General features: G+C 45.5%; 1 protein-coding gene across 1 annotated transcript in view; it reads right to left on the bottom strand.

Moving 5' to 3' along the window:
* Positions 1 to 17,210, bottom strand: part of DDX20 (DEAD-box helicase 20) — a 302,908-nt gene that overhangs the window by 175,177 nt on the left and 110,521 nt on the right. The window contains exons 4-5 of the mRNA XM_086923351.1: positions 677 to 791; positions 453 to 595 (exon numbers count right to left, since the gene is read on the bottom strand). Coding sequence (XP_086779477.1) covers positions 453 to 595; positions 677 to 791 — 258 coding nt within the window. The remainder of the gene's footprint in view (positions 1 to 452; positions 596 to 676; positions 792 to 17,210) is intronic.

Below are 17,210 nucleotides of genomic sequence, written 5' to 3'. Positions count from 1 at the left end.
AAAGACAAAGAGCGAGCAAGATGCCTTTTAAGGAAGATAGTAATGTTATATAGTAAGAAGAGGCAGACATTCCATTCAAAAAATCCGTCTTTTACAGGCATGTTAACACCAAACAAGGAGCAACATTTTTAAGTGGAACTTTCCCCAAAGCATGATACGGTTTAATGAAGAAAAAAAAAGAAAAACTTGTACATCAAATTACAGATTCTTAAAATAGACTGCAAGAACAGAAAAAACTTTAATTGACAAGAAAAAGGGAAGAATTTGATTTAACACGAAAACAACTGATCAGTAGATCGGTTTAGAGTGTTTTAAAATGCAATTATCTGTAATGCATGGATTTCCAAAGTTTTGAAAAAGAGTCCTGCAGCAGAGTTTTAGAACAAAATAAAGCACATTAAAACCATCTTTCTTAGTATTTGCCAACGCTTAGCTCAAACACTTATACGCACCAATGAGACCGGGATCCGAGGCGTTCAACCTGACGAACGTTGGCTCCCTCATGTACCTGGCCAGAGCACTGGCCATTGATTCTGGGTAAGTAGCAGAGACTGCCAGCATTTGCTTGTTGGGAGGCAGAGAGGAATAGATCCAGCTGAGCGAAATAGGAAAAAGCAAATGTTATAAATGTTTTGGCTACAATGTTGAATAAGCGGATTCTTGGCTGGCGTCTTACTTGATTTGTTCTTGAAAGCTGCCTTCCTCCAGGAGCTTGTCGGCTTCATCGAGAATAAAAAGACGAATGCTGGCTGTGTTCATGTAGCCAAGTTCTATCAACTGCTTGATTCGGCCTGTGGGGAGCAGAGAGAAGTTGTAATAAACTTTGACAAACGTGAGACAAATTATGGGAAAATGGTACAGTCATCAACTACTTATTAAGATGATTTGATTAAACCGACCTTCACATGTAAAAAGCATTTGAGGTGGGAGGAATTTACGCCCTTCCCCTGCTCATTAACCCCTTCCATGCTCATGACGAGCTCAGCTCCTCATGAGGCACAGTTGAGCTGTGCTGATGACGAGCTGAGCTCGTCATGACACCAGCAAAATGGCAATTTCCAGCACAGGGGAAAAATAACCACAGCAGCATTGGTGAACTCATCTCTCTTCAAAAAGGACACCGTTTTGATCGGTTTGCAGATCTTTTTAGGTTTGCACCCAAAGTCAATAGGTGACAATCAGTAGTTGTAGGTAGGAAGCCTACACCATTCCTTGTCAAACCATAAATCTCACTCATCTGGATAACCCTTCTATAAACATTAAAAACTTAACTAAATCAACTTCCTAATCACCATTGACACGCTTGTTGTCCACAACCGAGGTAAATAAGAGTTGCCTCATAACTGTACAACATTGCAGATACGCTCATCACCGTTTTTGTACATTGTTTTATTCCGTATCCCCACAGCAGTAAACAACTAAATTGACAGGTAAACCAATGCATTTTTTTTACACAAGTCAGATGTGTCGCCCACTTTTATCCTTTCCTTAACAGTTGCTTTTTTTCTCTCTCGTACTGCTACAGTACATCAATTCCTTCTGCCTGAGTAAGAAACGTAAGTGTTTTCCTACGCGGAATGCCATCCATTTTGTAGTACTGACTGGTTCGAGTTTCATCATTCCAGTTCAATAGTTCCAGCGTTTCTACCCAGAATGTCGTTGTGACCTAATGAAGACACCATGAAGTACCTTTTCAACTGGGTTGAAACATTAACAATATCGGTTTTGGGCTGTTTCCTTGTACTGATTATCATTTTAGGACACGTTAAATAGGTTGACACTTAATTACATTTAACCTAATAAAAGACAGCAATTGCTACATCGGGTTCTTGTTGTGCAAACACTAACTTTATTATTTGCCTGTTTGATCCTTACAAGCACGAAGCAGACAACCATGATGTAATGTAGCACCCTTTAGTTTGCTTTTTGGATATATTCGTGCATGATTCTGGACCATTATCTTATAATTTATTACACATATTAAATGTTGAGGAATTAGGATTATTCTCCGACACATTTATTTCGGTACAGAAAGCATGATGGACTACTGACCCCAGAACCCAATGCTCCTGAAATGTTTGAGAATGAACCTCTGTTTTGGCACGCTTTGTCACATTCCCACGAATACATGGTTGCCCAACTCTATTGAATGTCCAGCAGGATTACAATCGTATCCATTTCCAGTGTATAAACTATAATCCACCTAGCATAAAAAAATACCGAAACAGCTTTTAATACAGTGACCGGTTTTAATAGTGTGGTCCAGAGTCTGACTGTGTTCATAGCCAATCAATTTTATGAAGCTAAAAATGTGCGCAGTTTGCTTGCAACAAGGAGAAAATGGTATGATAAAATTGGTGAAGGAAAGAGAGATTGTCAGATTTAATTTCACATAGACTATTTACATTTGTAATCCACTAAATTACAGGATATTATTTAGATTACGCAACATATTTATGAAATTGATTATGAAGGTTTACTTTTTTTTTTTGTAAGTCTCTAGTAAGCGCATTGCAAGCAAGATGTAGTCTTGAAGTTATAAATGCATAAATGAAATATGACAACAAGGCAAGCAGCAAATCCATATCAACAAAGGAATATTTAGGCTGAGCACTGTGAATGTGGCTCAGAGCAGAAAGAGTCCATCTATTTGGTCAGATTATCGAGGTTTCCAACGAACACATGATTTATCTGGGATGTGGGCTTTGAGATCTGATCGTGTGCCAACTTTCTTTTCCGGTACACCTATTTTCCGGTACACCTATGTCGGACCAGTGCGCTGGGGCATATAGAACCTAAAGACAACGAGGTAATTTTAGTGAGATGTATTGCTATTGTCCATGGAATCACAGAAGCGGGTACAACTGCAAGCTTGTGGAGAGGAAGAGTAACAAGGTTGAAAAGTCGAGACGTAGACTCGGCTGGTGCTGGGCGTTAGAAAACCTAGTTTAATTAGCACATTTATCACTCACAATAATTAAAAAGTTCGTACAGCGTTATTGTTTTTGAAAAAGAAATTAGATTTGCCTAGCTTAAGAAAATACGTTTAATAATTTAATGAATTATTATGGCATATATACTTTCTCTTATTTTATTACTGCAATTAACCTGTAACCTGCTCTGGGGTCTTTCATGGTCTGTGTATGGAGAGTAAAATTTGCATTTCTAGTAGTTAAATATGCAGCAGTGAAGGAAACGACAAGGGTCGTTTCCATGTCAGCGCTGCTCAAACAGGGCTAACAGACATACAGCCCCGCCTCACACAGGCATCAACGCCGCTAGCAAAGAAGACCAGACATACAATATTTCAGTTGAGACGGTGGTTCCCTGTGGCGGCTCGTGGTGCTTTCATCTGAACGGGTGACAACCCTGATTGTCAGAGATTCAAAGTAAGCAGTCTTGTAATGCTGCTTCTGTTGTTCGGCTTGCTGTATTGAATGAACCTCCAACATGCGAGAGCATTGTACCACCTTGTGGTAGAATAACAAAACTACAGCTTATTAATAAAAAATAAAACAAGCATTTACAATGCAATGGTCTCAGCATCATTAAAAGTAGAGCTATTGGCATTGCTCATGACATATCTTTTTTTTTCCTTAAATCATAAATAACAGCACTCTGCACTCAAAAGCACACACCACTCTGCATTCTGCACTCACACTCTGCACTCACTAGTCTGCGCACTCACTAGTCTGCGCACTCACTAGTCTGCGCACTCACTAGTCTGCGCACTCACTAGTCTGCGCACTCACTAGTCTGCGCACTCACTAGTCTGCGCACTCACTAGTCTGCGCACTCACTAGTCTGCGCACTCACTAGTCTGCGCACTCACTAGTCTGCGCACTCACTAGTCTGCGCACTCACTAGTCTGCGCACTCACTAGTCTGCGCACTCACTAGTCTGCGCACTCACTAGTCTGCGCACTCACTAGTCTGCGCACTCACAACTCTGCACTCACAACTCTGCACTCACAACTCTGCACTCACAACTCTGCACTCACAACTCTGCACTCACAACTCTGCACTCACAACTCTGCACTCACAACTCTGCACTCACAACTCTGCACTCACAACTCTGCACTCACAACTCTGCACTCACAACTCTGCACTCACAACTCTGCACTCACAACTCTGCACTCACAACTCTGCACTCACAACTCTGCACTCACAACTCTGCAAAGCGCGTCGATTATAATATTTTTTCATGAACTTCCTTTAAAACACACCTTTCTGCAGTGTTGTATCTCCATTGGCGCACGCACCGGAAGTCAGGCAATATCGCATGTGACGGGGGCGGGGCGTCGTCCGGACGGAAAAGGAGGCAGGCGGACTAAATGCGTATCGCGGCCCGGGCAAACGAACGGTCCGTGAATGATTACGCTGCCCGTTGGAAACATTTCCCAGGTAAGAGAAGCATTATGCCCCCCAAATAGTCTGAACATCTGCAGACAGTGACGCGTAGACAGCGTGTACACTTGTTCACAGCCTCACACTTCGTATAACTTTTTGAGAGCTACGCCGCGGCAAGCAAAGCACGTGTACGTAGCATTGTTTAAAAAAACCACAGCGCGATCCTGTAATCAAAGTGCCTGGCCATAGTGTCTTCAATAAATTAAATTCTGGCGACCTTGTGTGTGTGTTTGTGTGCGAGGGGGCGGGGGGAGCACTCGTGTGTGTGTGTGTGTGTGCGCGTGTGTGTGTATGTGTGGGGGGTGTCTGTATGTGCGTGCGTGCGTGCATGGGCGCTGGTGTGTGTGTGTGTGAATGCACGACAGCAGCTGCCCACAGCGAGCGCGATCGCGTGCGCGTTTCAATTCGCCTCCAAGGCGATGCGCGCGATAACTTTTTGAGAGCTACGCCGCGCCAAGCAAAGCCCGTGTACGTAGCATTGTTTAAAAAAAACCCACAGCGCGATCCTGTAATCAAAGTGCCTGGCCATAGTGTCTTCAATAAATTTAATTCTGACGACCTTGTGTGTGTGTTTGTGTGCGAGGGGGGGAGCACTCAGGATCTCTAATGTAAGTCTAAAGGAAAGAGGAATCATTCAACTAATTGCTATTTTAATGAAACTCTTTGAGCTTTCTGCACCACTGTATCATGGTGCCTATTTAGACCTATCGCACACACTCTTCGACCAGGCGTCCTTCCATGCACAAGTGTGACAATTTAAATCGCATCCCACCATAATGGCGATTTGCTGACATGCCATGAGCAGCTGCTTCTATCCCTTTTAGGTACGTGGACCTTTCGATGGATTACTTTCCTTGTGCCGGTATTGGACTGCACTGTGGCACCGCAGTAAAGCGGTTTACTATGTTTGTAGACTGTGTGCCGTTCGCGAGTGTATCGTATCCTACACAGCCCATTCCGTATTTCTGTTTTGCTTCACTTCATCTGCTGTAGAGCACCACATTTTGTATGTAAGAGCACTACGTTATAATTCATTTTAGAGCATTCTCCCTTCCGTAGTGTAAATGCCCTTCTCGGCCGGATGCGGTATGTAGGTACTCTCATATATTTCTTGGCACCTACGATGTAAGACTGTGTGTTGGATCTAGGAGGACATATATAGCACAGCACCATATTTTGTTGCACTCACTGCACTAGCACTGTGCTTTTATCCTCTCTTCTCCGTTTGATTAAACACATAAGCCAGCATGTAAACATTTGTATTAATGCTTCGCACGGACTGCATCCACAGGTAAACACTTGCTTTTCATTTTTTGGCTTTCATGCACATGTTATTTTTCAGGGTTTTTTCGGTACGTTATTATTTCACACATCTGATTTAAGCTTTTCGATTTTTAGTGCCCATCACAGCTTTAGCATTCATGTTTAACTTCTTTTTATTCGTTCTGTCCACATTATTTTTACTTCCTTGAAGCATGGCACTGTATGAGCAAGTGCGTGCATGGGCGCTGGTGTGTGTCTGTGTGAATGCAAGACAGCAGCTGCCCACAGCGAGCGCGTGCGCGTTTCAAATCTCCTCCAAGGCGATGCGCGCGGCCAGGAGTGTCTCCTGGGAAGCACACACGCTAACAATAAGTTCTCGGCGACAACGCGCTTCCGCGCGTTTAGCCGAGACCTAAAAACGCAGCGAAGAGCCAGACAGGAAGCATAAACTATAAAGTATTTACCATAAACTAGGAACTCCATATATTGTGAATCTCATTGTTTTTTTTATTGACCCGATTTCAGTTACAACCAAAACACAACTTCGGGCACAAAATATGAAGGTTCTAATCAGGGCCAGACTTGGAATCCAAGCTTGACAAATGCTGTCATACCAGGACCTGTATGGTGTCCAGCAATCGAGCGCAGCGCGGAAGACTGGCGACTACAAGAGTGTGGAATTGAAATTATACACCAAAACTTAGTGTAAGCTTGAGAAACTTATTTAATGCCGGAGCGCCGGGAATTACAACCTCTTCTAGCAGTCGGCGCCTCTAATTAAGATGGCCGCCTTCCACTTCCTCCTGCTCCCCTTCCTGTTCCGGCTGCGGAACAACTAGAGCGCTACCACATATCTCCCCCCTTTTAACCAACACAAACAATGTAACATTAAGTCCTTACTTCCAGTTCATATCAAAGTCCTTGAACTTCTCCGGTACCTTTACAGTCCTTCCCGCTCTGGTTCTCACCCCTTCAATACCACCTTCTCCCGGTTCCTTCCTGTTCAGACTTCCTCCATCACTTTCTCCCTCTGCTTCAATCACTTCCTCGCTGCTTTCTACTTTGCACCAGCTCCTCGTTCCCTCGTTCGTTCCTCCTTCACCTTCTCTATCTTTCACTTGCAGCATTCCTTCTTCGACCTCCTCATTTCGCCTTCTGTCACATCCTTCTTCATCCTCTTCTCCTACATACTCTGCGCCTTCTTCTTCTTCGTTACTCCATTTGATGATCTTGCTACACCTTGCCATTCTGTCCTGTGACCACACTTTCCCGTCACTGAGCAAGGCCGAACGTGCGTAGGGTTCCAGTACCTGCAAGGGCGGTGAGAATTTGCTCTCTCCCTTCTTCTTGAGAACGGCTAGTTTTACCCTTACCCAATCGCCCTTCTCCAGCACTGCACTCTGTACGTTGCGTCTCTTGTTGAAGTGTGTAGTGTACGTTTCTTGAGCCTTTTCCAGATTTCTTCTGACCACTGCAGGCGACCATTTGCTCTGCACCACTAGTTTTCTCCATGCTACGTTGTCTCTAGTGAATGCTTCTCTTCCTCTTAGAACTTTAAACGGGCTGTAGCCCGTGCTCCCTGGGGTGATTCGATAGGCCCAGATCATTTTCTCCAGTTCCTTCTCTCAGTCCAATCCATCATTAATCGCCGCTTGAATGGTGCCCATGATCACCCGATTGAACCGCTCTACTTGGCCGTTGCCGGCCGGGTGATAGATGGGTGTGTGCTTGACCTCTATCCCATTCCTGGTGGTGAAGGCCTCCCATTTGGCTGAGGTGAATTGCGGTCCAGTGTCGCTCGTGATTACCTTCGGAATTCCTTCCCTGACAAACGTGGAGCGCAAGAAATTCACTACTGCTTCCGTGTCCACGTTCTCCGTCACCTCCACCTCTGGCCACTTGGAAAATCTATCAATGAGAACTATGACGTACTTCTGTGTACCTGCACTATTGAGGATGGGGCCCATAATGTCCACCGACAACATTTCCCAAGGACCATCCGGGACTGGGAACTTTCCCAAGGGTGGTCGCAGCATGCTCTGTGATTTGTCCGCCTTGACACAAGATTCGCACTGTCGCACATATCGTTCTAATTGAGCATCGATGGCCGGCCACCAGTACGCTTGTCTAGCAAGGGCCTTAGTCTTTGTGATTCCCTGGTGTCCTTCATGCATTAAGGCCATCAGATGATTAAGAATGCCTCGGGGTGGAACCACTTTGTCGCCTCGCAATAGGAATATCGGGTTCTCTGCCAACGACAGTTCTTCCCTTACTTCCCAGAATTTCCTGAGATCCTCCCTGAGGTGCCTCTTTTCCGGCCACCCATGGATCACATATCCTTTGATGGCTTCCAAGTCGTCGTCCTCTTTGTAAGCTTCTTCCCATTCCTGAGCGCTGATTACGTTCTCCGTCTCCTGTATGGTGGCCACCACAAATCCTTCCCACTTATGTTGCTCCAGGTTATTCGCCTCTTCCATGGCCGCTGCTCTACTAAGGAAATCCGCCACTTTGTTTTGTGGCCCTGGGATGTGCTCTACGTCATACACATAGTCCAAAAGTCTGAGTGTCATTTTCGGGATTCTAGGTGTCGCATGGGCATGGCCACTGGAGGTCAGCACCTTGACCAAGGGTTTGTGATCTGTCTTCACCAGGAATTTTGCGCCCCACAAGTACTGCCTGAATCTTTCCATGGCCCAGACAACGGCCAGCATTTCTTTTTCCACCACGCTAAACTTTTCTTCGTTGGGCGCAAGCGATCTTGAGGCAAAGCTGACTGTGGACATGTCTCCGTTATCGGATTTCTGCATCAGCACCGCTCCCAAACCTCGGTCACTGGCGTCTGTCGTAAGGATAAACGCTGCAGTTGGGTCAAAACCTTTAAGTGGAATGGCGGCCCCCATTTCTCTTTTGAGGGTGTCAAATTCTGTCTGCTCTTCCTGACTCCATACAAACTTGTTCTTTTCCTTCAGTAGTTGGCGCAGGAGATGAGTTTTCGTCGCAAAGTGAGGAATTAACTTGCTGTAGTATTCGGCCATTCCCAGGAATGACCGAACGTTCTCTTTCTTGCTCGGGGTGGGAGCGTGTAGGATGGCGTCCATGTTGGCTTTCTTCGGTTCAATCCCCCTTTCGATCACCTCGTGGCCCAGGTAGGTGACAGATTTCACTCCGAACTTGCATTTGGTCCATTCCGCTGTCAGTCCATTGTCTTGTAATGTGTGCAGCACTTTGTAAAGCTTCTCATTGTGGTCCTGTTTCGTTCTACCCAGGACTAAGATGTCGTCTTGAAAAAACTGTACATCTTCAACGTTCCTTAGGATTCTGTGCATCATCTTCTGAAATACAGCCGCTGCTGAGGCCAGGCCAAAGGGCATTCTCACAAACTCGTAGCAGCCGAAGGGCGTGATGAAGGAAGTGAGATGACAACATGATGGGTGCAGTTTCACTTGGTGGTAGGCCGACGATAAATCCACTGTGGAAAACCACTTGATGTTCTTTGTCTTTGTCAACATCTCATTTATGCGGGGCAGAGGGAATTTGTCGATTACAATGTTCTTGTTCAATTCCCTGAGGTCGACACACAGCCGCACTTTACCGTTGGGTTTCTGGGCTACCACCAGTGGTGAAAGCCATTCTGCGCTCTCTATGGCTCTGATCACTCCTTTTTCTAGCCTGTCCAGTTCCAACTGTACTGCTTCCCTACAACGGAACGGGATGTTTCTCACCTTGTGAACTACGGGTTTGGCCCCTTCCTTGAGTTTTATTAGGTGTTTGTACTTCGATAGTTCTCCGATTTGTCCATTGAAGACTTTGGGGTATGCTCTGTGCCATGATTCAGCATCATCTTTCTCTTCCCAATCCATTAGCAGGATTTTCTCGATGCCTCCTGGGTTGAGCTGTATCCCCAACGCTCCCTGGTCCCTCCAGCTCAATACTGAGGGTCCCTTCTCTGCGATGTATAGCTTGCACTGTGCGTGACGACCCCTGAACTCGAACAGGAGGGGGCAGTATCCCAACATGGAGATCTTCTGTCCCGTGTATGTGACCGGCCTCAGGTCCATCGGGCGTAGATCCTCCTCAATGTTGGAGACAAATTTTTCTTCCCACACTCGCCTCTGTATGATGGAGATGGGGGCACCGCTGTCTGCAATCATTTCTATGGGAATCCCTCCTATGTGCATGTCCAGCCGGGGTTTGTCCGACTCTGAGCCATCCATCTTTAACACTTGCACGTCAATGTAGAGAACCTCTTCTAGGTCATCCTCTTCATCTTGGTTGTCCACATTCTCTTGTTGCTCTTTGTCGACGTACCTGACCATAGCTCCCTTTGGCTTCCGGCGGCACACTTTCTCGTAGTGTCCGAACACGTTGCAGAAGTAGCATCTTGCTCTGAATGCCGGACACTCTTTGTCATTTCCTAAATGTGCTGTGCTCCCACACCTGTAGCAGCTTAGTCGCCCTCCTTTATTCGTTCTCTGGTCCGCTTGATTGGTTGGGGCTGGGCGTCGTCCCTCCTGATTCTTCTGTAGGTCTCTTGGCTTTGGCCGCTTGCTCTTCCCCGGTGTCATTATCTTGCACACGGTTGGCGATCCTCCAATTTCTTTCTTGGCTGCTTGTGCACATCGTTTGGATAATTCAGCCTTCTTCACCATCGCCCAGATTTCTTTGAGGGGTGCATCCCCATTCACCCACAGTTTCTCTTGGACGTGAGTGCTTGATGTGTGCATGATGATTTGGTCTCTGATTAGTTCGTCATGTAGGGTGCCAAATTTACACGATAGGGCCAACTTTTGGAGGGCTACCATATACTCGTCCACTGACTCACCGCTCTTTTGCTTCCTTTGAAAGAAGTTGTGTCTGTCAATGGCGACACACACTACCAGCCAGTAATGTGCGTCGAGGTCAGCAATGGCGTGGCTGAATAAGTCTGTGTCGTTGGCGTCCCTCGCTTCTTTTACTATGGTGTCGTATACTCTAATTCCTTCCGGGCTCAAGTTGTGTAGCAGAATTTTCTTCCTTCTCTTGCTAGCAAATTGGGCACCACCTTCCTCCTCGAAGGCGTCAAGGTAGTTCAAAAAGTTCCTCTTCCAGTCTTCCCATTGTCTTTCTGGCTCAACCCTCTGTTCCTTAGGAATGGCACCAGCTGGGTGAGGAAGGAGGACTGGACCGCCATTTTGGGAACACCTCGCTGGACTGCGGTAGCAGGGATCGCCCGACTGGGTGGACTCCCAGGCGTAGTTTGCTCGGCTGCGTCCCTCTCGCTGCGATCGCCGTCGCTATCTTCCCCACTCTCCCTTTCAGTGGGGCTAGGTGATGCCTGCACTCTACCCCTCCTGTCAGGGTCTGAAAAGCCAGGTGCTTCCGTGCCTGATTGCTGCTCCGACAGCTTGCCGGGTGTAACTCTGCGTGGCCTGGGATGGGACTCTCCTGTGGATAGGGCCAGGCGTCCCCTCTATGCTCCCTATGCTGCCCCAGTCTAGGCTTGCAGCCTCACTGCTTTTGCTGTATGCCCGGGTGGGGAGCACCAATTCTCAGGGCTCAGTGGTGTGTCCTGTGTTTTTGTGCACCAAAAACATTTATTTCTCCCCCCAGACCTTTCCTCCTTAGGCAGAGCCCGGTTCCGCTTACTTGTTGGCCTCGTGGTGCCTTCTGGAGGGCTGGCGCCGATTCGCGCCCTTTTGCTGGGTCAGGTCGGGACCTCTGCCACGCTCCGGCGTTTTCCCCTGATGGTCGCGCTGCCCTAGGAAGCAGGTGGAGCGCGGGGTTCATCAACTACTCCTTGTCGCCATTGTGGAATTGAAATTATACACCAAAACTTAGTGTAAGCTTGAGAACCTTCTGTAATGCCGGAGCGCAGGGAATTACAACCTCTTCTAGCGGTCGGCGCCTCTAATTAAGATGGCCGCCTTCCGCTTCCTCCAGCTCCCCTTCCTGTTCCGGCTGCGGAACAACTAGAGCGCTACCACAAAGAGGCGATTGCCGCCGCTCCTCCGCCCCCCGCCCCGGAAAAATTTGGGGGGAAATGGCACAAATGGTGCATTCTACAACACATTTTTCGTTATTTGTTCGACTGTATTAGCTTTTATAGCATAGTAAATTATGTCCTTACAGTGGACCAGGATAAGCAGCCATACTCACATTCTTACGGAGAACACAAAAAAATAAGAGATCAAGCCTGAAACATGAATTTAAATGTAATGTAAGTGACCCATTCACTGTTCAGTCCAGCTAAGAAGCTGAGAAAACAGTGGAAATAAAATTCCAGCAAAGTTAGCATCTTCTACCCCAATAAGCGGCAAGGTAGGGTGCCTAGTGCAACGATATCTTTGAGCACGGCCCCGTGAACTCTACCTTCACAGATTCACTCACTATCGCCCCTCATCTCTCCATATCCCCTCTCGCTCATATGTATTTAATTTGCCTCTCATACCAGTGTTGGGTGTTGGAGCACCTTCCATCACACACTTACAGAAACAATGAATCATACATGTGTAAATCAGTGTATAGAACATAATGACAAAGGTGACTACATGGCGTAGGATTTAAATGTCATGCATACTGGTAAATGAAATACAACAACAGTGCCCACACCAACCAGAATTTCAAACAATTATTTTAAAGGTCAAACCAAAAAATTCATTTAAGTTTTGGCCGGGTACTTTTATTTATACCCCTCCGATTTATACAATTCTTTTTATAAACTTTTTTTAATCTCATTTATGAATGAAAAAAGAAGCATATAAATATTCAAAGCTATTTACACAAATATATACAACACATACCAACTACATACCATTACTTGATACACAAAATAAATACAGTCCATACATCCTATGTGCAATACAAACAATAACTTAATGCATTTATATTCAAACAATCAATATTCAAAAATTAATTATAGACAAAGTCAAAACAGGAGACAATATCACCAAACAGTGACCTATTTTTCAGAGCTAGCAGCCGCTAGTTCATCCAACCAATGATATTAATTGCTCCTTAAGTTTTTGCCGACGCGTTTCGAATCCAAGTAAAAAGTTTCCTGGATTCTCATCAGGGCTTTGTCACTTATCTGCAATAGGTGTAAACAACAATAGAATATTTACTTGTTGACTGCAAGATGCCTCTCCTGTACCCCCACACCTTTATACCCAAGAGTAGTTCTATATATCTACCTGCAGGGATTGGGCCAACTATATCTTCTTGAGACTCGGATATGGCTTTTACTGGCTACTCGGTTGTGTCAATGATTCCTGTAAAAAAGGGGGGAAGGAGTTTTTATCACAAGGGGACGTTCTACTTAGGCTACAAAATCCAATTGAAGTGACACCTATAGTGGCAGGGGTGATCGTACCTTTATATTGATGGAGGCGGGCTCAGGTTATTCAAGACCCCCAGGCCGGGGTCCCTTTCCACACGTGGTCTATGGAGATCTATGGAAATTAATACCATACGATCACTTATAGTGTCCCATTAACAGCGTATTACATATCTATAGTATTGGATAAAGCACGTACCTTCCTAACTTAGATGAAGGCCGACTTTTTCACACACCATTTCTTTGAATGTTTGTTCTTTCTCTGGCTGGTGGGCAAAGAATAAGATGGAAACAATCAGTGTCTGCCAGACTTTAGAACACAGCCCCACGTCCCAGTTGCCAGCGTGTGTTAGTTCCAGACTGCCTACCTGGTCCTAGCCGTGATGTCGTTTTCAACCGTGTGTCCGATGCGGAAAGAAGCCGCCTCTGTCTCACTCAATCCTACTGCATGAGGATACACGCAAATTAGTCAATATTACGCTGCGCCCTCGCTAACATACAATTTTTTATGGGTGAGATTGAACACGTTACCTTTTTTTTCATGACACAGTCCCGCCTCAGATTCCACCGCAACAGCGGCCATCTTGGAATCTTTCAATATACGTGTTCGCTCAGACCGCAAGCATCATGGTACTCGTAGTTACCATCAGAAAGGTTTTTCGGTAGCAGTTCGTGTGATCTCCCAAAGCTCACAAAAGCTCGTATAAGTCATTATATTATGTTTTTCATACATAATATTGAACGGTGGTCCATCAAATGCGTATTGCCAATTTATAAGGGCATTTACAAAATGGGAAACAGTAGTTTTATAATGTCAACATGGAACATGAAACCAGTGGAGGGTCACCACAAATGTGGTAACTGTGTGGCGTGTTCTAATACTATCGAAGGTAGCAAATTTGAACATGTGGGAGTTAAATGGAAGCATTCTGCCTTCTCTAATTGCAAAACGAGAAACGTCGTCTATGTTGTAACTTGTCCATGCAATAAGATCTAAATTGGGAAAACTAATCAGCAAGTGAACATGAGAATCACCCAACACAGGTCGAGGCTAAAAAATAAAGTAGCGACGGCCCCAATGGTGGAGCACTTTGAGGAAAAGGGTCATGGTGAAAATGACTTTAAATGGTCAGTCTTATTCAGCATGAACAATACAAAACGTCTTGCGGATGTAGAGAGAGTGCTGTTACAGAAGGAGGCCTATTTAATTCTAAAATTCAATACGACACAAACTGGCCTCAATAGTCTCTCTGAAATATCTAGGCTATGATAGCGTAAAGACACGGATGACGCCTCGCAGTTAAGTTGCTTGGAGGAATAATACTGGGACATTATGATATTACCGTTCCCCATTTTGTAAATGCCCTCATAAATTGGCAATACGCATTTGATGGACCATCGTTCAATATTATGTATGAAAAACATAATATAATGACTTATACGAGCGGTTGTGAGCTTTGGGAGATCACACGAACTGCTACCGAAAAACCTTTCTGATAGTAACTACGAATACCATGATGCTTGCGGTCTGAGCGAACACGTATATTGAAAGATTCCAAGATGGCCGCTGTTGCGGTGGAATCTGAGATGGGACTGTGTCATGAAAGAAAGGTAACGTGTTCCATCTCACCCATAAACAATTGTATGCTAGCGAGGGCGCAGCTTAATATTGACTAATGTGCGTGTATCCTCATGCACCAGGATCGAGTGAAACACAGGCGGCTTCTTTCCGCATCGGACACACGGTTGAAAACTACATCACGGCTAGGACCAGGTAGGCAGTCTGGAACTAACACACGCTGGCAACGGGTGAGGTTCCGTGACGATTTGAACCCGTGTTTTCAATATTGTCGGAAATACATAATATTGGTATCAGCGAACCGCAAATGATCCATTTAGCATGTCCTGGTGTTTTCGCTACGTTACGAGCAAGAGTACTCCTGTAACAAACACATTTCTGATCTACCCATGGCATCCATCTTAGATCATGGCAGCCATTTTGTGTTTCTTGCCCTCACATACGCAATAACCTTTGATCACTTCATTTCGATTAAGGACACGTAGCCTCAGCCGGAGATTCACCTCTCTAGTGACACGTGCACCTTAGACCAGAACACGCTGTAGCTGCATGACTCGACAAAGGCTGCCTCCTATGCCCGAGGCCAGTCCTGCTATACTGGTTCTTGTGGTCGTTGGCTTGATCACGATTAGGCGGCCGAAGCCGGTGTCCTTGCCCATTTACAACCCACAAACATCCCTTATCCTGCTTTTCTATCTTCTGCACCTGGCTCTGCTCCTTTCCTTCTGGGCCTTTATTAGGGGGAGGTAACGAAATTTACGATGAGGCGGTCCGGGTCTTGAATGAAAAGTTGACATGAGATTATGATGGAAAAGTGGGAACCCCTCGTTCGTAATGTTTTGACATCAGATATTGTCGACGATTCTTGTGCAACGCCAAATATTTATTGTTTAGGACACAAAGGTTTGGGAATGTACTAACATGTGAAGAATTTGCCTGAAGCCCAATTTTTAGTATATAAGGAGCAACCCTCTTTGTACAAATCGAACAGGCTCCTAGACACTGTCCATGCGTAGTTTCTGTGACTTCTGTGTCCCTGCAGTAATAAACCTTTGGTCTTTGACGCCACCATCGAGAAGCCCGTGTTTCTGTTCATTTGTGCACCAAGACAGGTGGAACTCCGGGGTCTTTGGGTGTTGTTCCCGGACACCTCTGGACGGAACCAAAAAGTCCAGAACTCCAATTGGCGCCCCACTTCATCGATCCCGGCATATCGCAAAAGTGGCCCGACGTTCTCTTCCACGAGGGTTCCCGTTCAGGACGGCTGCAGTGGGCCGTTGCCTTGACCGTCGCCCTGTCTTGGACCCGAGGTGCAGTCCTTAGTACGGCGAAACGTGACGGGTTTCTCCTTGGTGACGTCTTCAGTGCCTCAGTTAAGTATTTAGTGGTTGCTAGCTGGTTATTTCGTGAGGGTTGTTAAAATCCTTTTTGGTTCTTGGTTTGGTTTCGTAAGATTATCACTGGTTGTTGTTCTGGTTACGATAATCTATTTGGTTTGGTTTGGGTATCGATACATCAGTTCGTTTTTGGTAGGCCTAAGTTCTTGGTTCGAGTGCACATTCTTGTTTGTGTTGTTTGTTCTGTGTTCCGGATTACAAAATGGTAAGTCGGAAAAATTGTATGTTGTCGTGTTTTGGTTGCAACAGCGATTCACGATTGGAGGACTCATGTCTGGTTCCTCCGATTGGGACTCCGTTATATGATCTTTATTGTAAGCATGGTGTGGGTCCTATATCTTATAATGAGGTGTGGGTCCGATACACTGAGAAGGATGGTGTCCTTAGTTGGCCACTGCATGGTAGTTTTGAACCCGAAATCCTTGACAATTTAGAATTGAAATTGTTTAAGAAGAAAGCCCGTAAGGCAATGTTTGATTCTTTCCGTTACTGGCGAAAAGAATCTAAACAGAGAGAGATTAAGAGGTTAAAGAAAGAACAGAAAGAGCAAGAGTTAACCATAGAACAAGCGGCTAAGCAGCTGCAAGATAACGAGTCGGAGAAAGCAATGGAGGTGGCTACTAGAGAGCGTAATTTAGCGATAGATAAGTGCTATCCAGCTTTGCCATCGAGTGCAACTAAGATAGTGGAGGACCCCGAAAACGATCCTCTGTTGTCTTACTTGTTACGGTCACCACCACCGTATGCACAGGGTATTACGGCTCCACCTGTACTGAATGTTCAATTGCCGGTTGCTGGACAACCTGGTATTCCTGCTCCTGCCCCTCAGAATCAAGTTCCTGTACCTCCTGTAGTTAATGTAAATGTTCCTACGGCACCTCCTCTTCCTGGGTTGCCGACTACTTTGCCTGTACCTGTATCGCTTACACCTACTGTTTCACAAGCTATCTTCCTCGATACTCCTACTGTCCCGCTATCTGTTCCAACTGCTACTGTGTTTTCTGCATCTGCCAGTATGTTGACTCCGCTTTCTGTTCGTCGGAAAATCACTGATTCTGTTTCTAGCATTCTATCTCCCCTCTATAAATCTTTAATTAAGACTCCTAATTCTGACTCTGTACAGAGACGTAGTCAGCTTCCAAGTACCGAGGAACGGGGAATATTAGATTCCACGGCTCTCAGATGGATTTCGAAAAGTAGGAGATATAGTACGAGAGATGTATTAGATACATTTATGCAGTGGAATGAAC

Source organism: Lissotriton vulgaris, chromosome 5 (assembly GCF_964263255.1).
Source record: "Lissotriton vulgaris chromosome 5, aLisVul1.2, whole genome shotgun sequence".
Classification (NCBI taxonomy): domain Eukaryota; kingdom Metazoa; phylum Chordata; class Amphibia; order Caudata; family Salamandridae; genus Lissotriton; species Lissotriton vulgaris.
The sequence above is the reverse complement of the archived record's forward strand: the minus strand, read 5'-3'. Positions and strand labels throughout refer to the sequence as shown.